The 8,259-nt window shown below is 35.1% G+C and overlaps 1 protein-coding gene across 1 annotated transcript in view; it reads left to right on the top strand.

Moving 5' to 3' along the window:
* The window catches only part of LOC106478158 (plexin-B-like), a 60,406-nt gene that overhangs the window by 7,687 nt on the left and 44,460 nt on the right, over positions 1–8,259 (top strand). The window contains exons 2-3 of the mRNA XM_022381714.1: positions 9–1,129; positions 7,734–7,910. Coding sequence (XP_022237422.1) covers positions 9–1,129; positions 7,734–7,910 — 1,298 coding nt within the window. The remainder of the gene's footprint in view (positions 1–8; positions 1,130–7,733; positions 7,911–8,259) is intronic.

The following is an 8,259-nucleotide window of genomic DNA, read 5'->3' as shown; positions in this document are numbered from 1 at the left end:
TGGACTAGTGTGGCTTTTGGTGTTAAGTTCATGGTTCACGGTGGTAGCTTTAGAAGACAGTGACATTTACGCATCCTACACAACATTTAATGAAAGTGTTAACTTTACACATTTGGTAGTGGATCCTCAATCTGGGCGTGTTTATGTGGGTGCAACGAACTGGTTATATCAGTTTAGCAGCTTTCTTGTCATGGAAGCTGAATTAGAAACTGGACCTGTAATGGACAACATTAATTGTTCCCCAACAGACTGTACTAAATTGAAAAAAGTGGCCACGACTAACTTCAACAAAGTTCTAGTCATTGACGACAAAACTGGGATGCTGATTGTTTGTGGAAGTGTCCAACAGGGAGCATGTCGTCGCCATCATTTAAAAAATATTTCAAATTCTGAAGATCTCATTCCGGTTCCTATAGCTGCCAACGATGCAAATTCTTCAACTTACGCCTTCATTGGTCCAGCTGGTTATCTTGGGCATATTTCTCGGGTTCTCTATATAGCCACCACCAACAGTCGCTTAGGGCCCTACCGAGATATGATTCCAGCAATTACTAGTCGCAGTTTGGACGACGACCCAGGCCGAATCTTTGGAATCATTGAAAAGTCTTTCTCTACCATAGCTCGTGTGGATATCAGCTCTCACCTTAGAGATTACTATTTAGTTAATTACATCTATGGGTTTTTCTCAGAAAATTTTGTCTACTTTGCAACGGTCCAGAGAAAATCTCATTTGAGGGCACTTGAGGAATGCGGTTACGTCACAAGGTTGGCACGAGTTTGTATATCAGATGCTAGTTATAATACTTATACGGAATTAACGTTACAGTGTATTGGAGAAGATGGTATTGATTACAATAGTCTTCAAGATGCCAGCGTTGTTGCAGCAGAGGCTAACCTAGCCGAAACTCTTCAAATTCCTAGAGGAAGTAATGTTTTAGTCGGTGTATTTGCCCAGAGTGTTGCTGACCACACTTCAAGACCTTCCCGAAGGTCAGCCATTTGCATATTTTCTCTGGAAGCAATAGATAAGCATTTTACTGAAAATATACGTATGTGTTATAATGGGAGTGTGACCTCTCGTAATATGGATTACATCGCTGGAAGCATCAAGGACTGCCCAGAACCAGGAGTAAGTATACTTTTCTATTACATACCCAGAACCAGAGTAAGGAGTAAGTATATTTTTCCATTGCACGGCGTTATTATTCTGACTACTAAGTTCTTGTTAGTTATGTATAAAAAGAGGAAGTAGTTAACTTGTTCTTACAACATTCCAGTCAGTAGTATCTATATTATCGTTTTGTTCAGTAATAGACTAAAGTACCGCAGTTCAGTAAGTATAAGAGGAACCAAATGAGTGTAAAGTTTAGACAACGTAATTAGTGTAAGAATGTCGTTGAAACGTATAGTGAGTAACAATTAATAGTGGTTACTAAAATGAATTATTGCTTGCTATATGCTATTCATAGACAACGTGTACTAACATGAACAGAATAATACCGATGATGATTACAAAGAAAACCTCGTATTTAAAATTAGATCTTAAAAACTATTCATTCTAGAATAAAAACTTTACAGAGGCACCTTGAAAATCAGACGTTACATTTCGGAAATTTGGACATGATATAAGGTATTTAAAAACGAACCTAAATCGTTTTTCTCACAAACTAACGCTTTGGTTATTTATTTATTTTCTATCGCTCCCTTTCAACAATAGAAAATTGATGACTTGAATAAAATGCGTACTGAGCATTTACTATTTCACACATTACCAACGTTCTGGTAACCTGAACATTTACTATTCCACACATTACCAATGTTCAGATAACCTGAACATTTACTATTTCACACATTACTAACGTTCTGGTAACCGGAACATTTACTATTTCACACATTACTAACGTTCTGGTAACCTGAACATTTTCTATTTCACACATTACCTATGTCTAAACAACCATGAGCAGAATCTTGCGAAGATCGGCGAACACTGTTCAGAACAGATAATGCTTGTTGTATCTTAAGTTAGATCTAAGTTTAATATGGTGATTATGAATGACAGAAAACATTCTCAGTGACAATGTTTCAATGCCCTATGAAGTATTATTTATAATCACCACGTTTTAGCCAGAACCTAGAGATTAGAATGTTGCTGTAGTTACTTTTTTATTTCCGTTGTAAACTGTCACCATAGATACGAACCAAAATCTGGCTCCGATTCTTAATATTAACGGATGAAATCTTATGAAAGCATTTTGATTTGAATACAGCGAAAGTAGCGCTAACGATGTTAACAAGTGTATATATTTTAATAAGTGTATTTAAAACAGACTTGGTGTACTTCGAGATTACCGTGAATTCGAATTACATTCTTAAAATGCAATGCTTCTTTGGGTTTTTTTTTATTGCTAAAATATTATGTTGAGAATACTGGTATAAATGCCTCTGATCCAAAAACAATAATATTACACCATTTTTAAACATATTTTGTGTTTTGAAGTTTTCATGTACATCCCTCGTGTTTCCGAATATTAATATTCTTTATGGAAATCGCATGTTTTCCGTAGATAATATAATCCATGGTGGAATCGTGTTGACGAACAATGTCGAATGTTGCCTTCTGTTGAGGAGTTATCTAAGAATTCGGCAATGTTCCCGAGTAAGCATCTACTCCAGTTACGCTCTTTGAGAACCTCCAGTGATTTTTGCAACAGACTATATAACGATTTCGTACTGATAAAACGCAAGAAAAACTAATTAAACTTGACATTTAAACCTTCTGTCGACCCGTTGCAGCTCGAATGTTATATTTGTTGCTGTTTTCCATAAATACGCCCATTTTTTTGTTACCATACGTATAATTTACCTGAAAGTGCAGATAAAATTATAATTTTTTCCGCGGCTTGTAACAAAACACGCAGAAAACTCATGATATATCTTAATAAATAAAGCAAGTAACAAACTTAAGTAACTATTGGAATTTATCGCCGTTAGGGCTGGCTTATTAAGACCAAAGAAATACGTCGCACTACCAGACATCAAGCTTAACAATACGTCAAGAATGTTTATAAACTCGTGTTTTTGGTCTTAAATATTTATGTAATTTATTTAAAGTCTTTTGTTCTAAAGACATTCCTTCACCACTCCCCATTCTACGTGAACAGTATTCGGTAATTCATCAGACTTACGTCCCTCACACAGTCATCATTACGCGTCTATTAATCATTGTGTGACTGTGCGATAGGTTATATTTCCTAGATATGCATGGGTTGTTTCTCTCCCACCTGGGGTTAAGGTATTCACAAGTTGACTGGTATAAGGTGGGCCACTTCACGGAAGTAGAGTTACATGCTTCACTGTGTCATTATTCCTATTAAACATGGGTCGGACGTGGCCTATTGGCTAGTGTGCGCGGACTGTGAATCTGAGAGTTTTTTATTCGTGTGGCTATTGCAGCGAAAGCGCGTTTTGCATTTTAGGGACTTGTGTGCGTCATAAGAGTGACTGTCAAATCCCATTATTTGGTCAGGCAAGAATGGTTTAAGAGTTGGTGGTGAGTGCTTTGGTAAACTGCCTTCTCTCTAGTTTATCAGCTCAATATTAGGGAAAGTTTTGTGCAAATAGCCTTTTGTGTAGCTTTGTATGATAATTCTGAAGTAAATAAACATTTTTTGAAACATGTTTTGGCATTTAGATTAAAAACATTGTCATATAAAACATTTTCAATTATTTGTTTCTCATAAAAGCTTTATACCTAGAACATACATAACTATCTATCCCTATCTTAGAACAGAAATATTTCAATCACTGTACCATTGCTGTATTTATGTGATATAATTAATATCATATAAAAAACGTGTAACGTGTGTTTTCTGAGTTGCTTATGGATATTTAAACGAAGCGGCTATTGTATAAACCGTTGTTATTTGTGACTACACCATATTTTAATGAAATCTGTGAAGGTTTTCAGTTTTCAAGTTAAAATCTGAAGAGAATTTGGGAAGACAGTAGTGAAAAATACTTTTCCGCCTGATTTCATCGAAAGGGAGCCAAAGGCCGTCTGGAGGGGTCACCTGTTTTAGCCGCTCGCACTACAATACAGAAGTGTATTATCTGTCAGTCTGTCAGTAGACACTAAAACATAAGGAACGCTTAACGATGCAATTTGTACCATCGTGACGTCAGTAAAACGTGCGCATGCCATGAATCACGAGAAGAATTAAGAAATCTATAGGCTACAACAAAGCATGACATATGAACTTGAAAAGCAAGAAATGAAATTATTTGTTACTCTTAATTTTAGTTTTATTTACACTTGAAGCAAAACACTTTCAGGGACCCTGCAGAAGTACGTGTAGTATGTATGTATGTATACGTAGATTAACTCGGTGTTATCTACATGTGTGCATGTATGTATACGTAGGTTGACTCGGTGTTATCTACATGTGTGCATGTATGTATACGTAGGTTGACTCGGTGTTATCTACATGTGTGCATGTATGGATACGTAGGTTGACTCGGTGTTATCTACATGTGTGCATGTATGTATACGTAGGTTGACTCGGTGTTATCTACATGTGTGCATGTATGTATACGTAGGTTGACTCGGTGTTATCTACATGTGTGCATGTATGTATGTATACGTAGGTTGACTCGGTGTTATCTACATGTGTGCATGTATGTATGTATACGTAGGTTGACTCGGTGTTATCTACATGTGTGTATGTAAATATACTGGAGAGTGAAAAGGATGAAATGTACGAATGTACTAAAGTATCTAGAAGTTCTCCATACATTGTGATAGGGATACACCTTCAGATTTAGCCTGTATTTACAAGCCTCACATGCGGAAGAGAAACAAAATTAAGAGCAGATGTAGATCCTCAAGTCCTACATAATTACCATTCATCGTAGATAACTTTCTTACAGAGATACATTTTATTCTCCCCGTACTGTACTTTTCAATTTATCAGTCGAGTGATAATGACGTTATTACCATCGATTTAAGTACATACGAGATTAACTCTACGTCATACTATGTTTTTGATACTGTAAGTGAAGTCTTGTGTACACCACAATGTAATGTTGATACTGTAAACGAGGTCGTGTGTACACCACACTATTATGTTGATACTGTAAACTGTGTAAACTACACTGTTATGTTGATCTTGCGTGTGGGATCATGTGTAAAATACGTTCTTTTACTGATTCTACAATTAGATAAACCGTACTGTAAACCGGGATGATTTTGCTCAAAGTTTCTCAAAATAATTATTCATTAGCTTCAAAATGTGTGATAAATAATTAGAATTAATTTAATTTTTTTTTACCGCATATAGTATGGGTGTCATTGAACACAACTACATACTAATTAATAATTTCACATGTCGTACAGCATGGCCACAGTCAATCAAAAAGTGTAGCAATGTATCCTTAGAGAAGAAAGTTGCTTTGCATCGCCTAAGAAATTATTTATTTTTATATAAGAAATGTTTATTTGCAGTAAAGTAAGAACGCAGTCACTGAATGACTACACCATTTATTTGTTGTGTGATATATTAAAGTAAAAACCAAATCAAATATACTTACTTTAGGCTAACCAAAGTTGATGTTGTTCAGAACAGAAACTTTTGAACCTTTTGTTTGTTTGTCAATTACCTTGCAAGTCTGAAAAATCAATCACTCGGAGTGCACTAAGAAATAAATTAAACTGTGTAAATTTTCTTTTCATGGGTGCCACCTACTTTCAAAACCTGAAAATACGACCAGTGATTGCTTAATATGCCACTAGATAAAACTAAAACATATTTTAAAGTGGTGCAAAGAACCCTCCCAAGGGGCAAAGTCCCCACTTTATGGTAATGTTGTCACTTTGATAACACAATTGTGGCTGGGTGTACTTCATTTCGTTGCTGATATTCCAAGAGGAATCACATGTATAGTATTTGTTCACCCATTATGTAAGGCAAGGAAACCAGTATGGCGTCACACAGGTTTTGTAAAGTTAAGATGGTGCAGTGTACACTGTAATATAAACATGACTAACAGAAAAGGGAGACAGAGTTTTTCAGTGAAAACCTTTTTATTATTTCGCTTGGATATGGGTCGACCATCACCTAATGTCAGCATGTTCGAACTGTGTATTCGCCTCTAGTTTCAATCCCGTAATAGAATACTTTAAAAGAATGTGGTTGAAAAACAACAACAACAGCAAAAAAAAATCTGAAGTCTCGTGTTTGATTTTTATTACAATTATGGTTTCAGTACTTCATCGGAGTTTGGAATTTAAAATCGTAACAGAAAACACTGTGCATGTTGTTAATAGTGTAAGAAAGATTAAATGTACCTCACATTGCTTTTTGTTAGTGCAAATGTAATTAGCTGTAAGTCGATTTATGTTGCTACTATAATCGTTATTAGGTGTAATGCACATTGTTATGTTGCTACTATAATCGTTATTAGGTGTAGTACATATTGTTATGTTGCTACTATAATCGTTATTAGGTGTAGTACATATTGTTATGCTGCTACTATAATCGTTATTAGGTGTAAAACCCATTGTTCTGTTACTACTATGATCGTTATTAGGTGTAATACACATTGTTATGTTGCTACTATAATCGTTATTAGGTGTAATGCACATTGCTATGTTGCTACTATAATCGTTATTAGGTGTAATGCACATTGCTATGTTGCTACTATAATCGTTATTAGGTGTAATACACATTGTTATGTTACTACTATAATCGTTATTAGGTGTAATACACATTATTATGTTACTACTATAATCGTTATTAGGTTTTCGTCACATTGCTTTGCAGTTAGTGTAATTGGGTGTTCGTCACATTGTAATGCTGATAATGTAAGCGAGTTTAAGCGTACCTCGTATTGTACTGTGGAAACTGTCAGTAGAACCTGAGTATATCACATTATATTGCTTTTAATGGCTGCTATTCCTGTTAATGAAGATTATAGGAAAACATGCTTATAAGCATGATATTGGAATTAGCTGGGTAATTTTATAACAAGTTCCATCAAGGTTTTGTTGCAACACCAAGTTTAGTGGAAGAAATGAATAAAATCATCAAGAATATGTTGGTACGTTTAGTAACATTAAAAATATTTATATTAAATTTTGACCTATTGTTTTACTTGATTGCGAGATTTGTGTAAACAGAATGATCTGACAACGGTCATGCAAGTCTTGTGGGAGTTCAGGAGAGACAGGTAATTAATGTAACTGTGGTAGTAGTTCATATTTGGATATCGACCTAAACAAGTGGAACTTTTACCGCAATGTGGACACTCAATTTTGGTTAGAATATTTAATATGTCTACTTTTTTATTATTACTAAATGAATTTTATGTTTATGATTTTTATTATAATGATTTTTCTGCATTATTAGTTTAGTACACGGATTGATAACGAAACTAAGCGTCCCTGGCTGGCCGAACCTCGTGAGATATTATTGGGTTTACGGCCGAAAATGTTGTTAGCAGCGAATAAACCTAACTGATGAACCCTTCATTGTAATCATTACGAGTAGTATAGTTTAAGCATTCTATTTAATTAACTATACCCTTTACTAGGTATATATTTTAGTCCAAATCTATGTACTTAGATTGCTAGCTTGCTTTGATCAGAAGTTGATATTAATTATTTAGGTAAATGTTTAACCAAAACCGTTTACACGGAGTGAATAATTTAATTAATAAATGTTTACATTTATTTTTAGAAACGAGACCAAGTTTTTGACTTTTGTAAAGAAGCCCTGAAAATCAATGGCTCGGTATCCTTGATGAGAACCGCTGTTATTATAAACACAAATACCACATACAGCGCAATAACTACCACCACAACAGCTCGCCACACAGTAGCGTTTGTGGGAACTAGTGATGGCCATCTTAAAAAGGTGAGAACTTATTCTAAGAACAACTGTTAATGAATTCATAGTTGCATAGTTCGATTCACAGTCGCCTTTTTTATTTTTCTGTGGTATATTTTCGTTTTTCGAAAGGAGACTCTATTACCAAGACTCTTCCTGTTTATTCATGGCAGCGTAACTACTAAATTATTGATTCTAAAAATGATTTATGATCATCTGTAAGTTAACTGTTTTATGTTAGTTTACTTAAAGTCAGGGAGTTTCAGTGGGAGACAACAGGGCAGACCACCCCCGCCCTCAATCTCAGAAGGGAGCCCCAGATGGCAGTTTCTGTGAGGCATTTCTAGTCAGGCTGAATTAACACGTATATTTGATG

Source organism: Limulus polyphemus, unplaced genomic scaffold, assembly GCF_000517525.1.
Source record: "Limulus polyphemus unplaced genomic scaffold, Limulus_polyphemus-2.1.2 Scaffold186, whole genome shotgun sequence".
NCBI classification, from domain to species: Eukaryota; Metazoa; Arthropoda; class Merostomata; order Xiphosura; family Limulidae; genus Limulus; species Limulus polyphemus.
The sequence above is the reverse complement of the archived record's forward strand: the minus strand, read 5'-3'. Positions and strand labels throughout refer to the sequence as shown.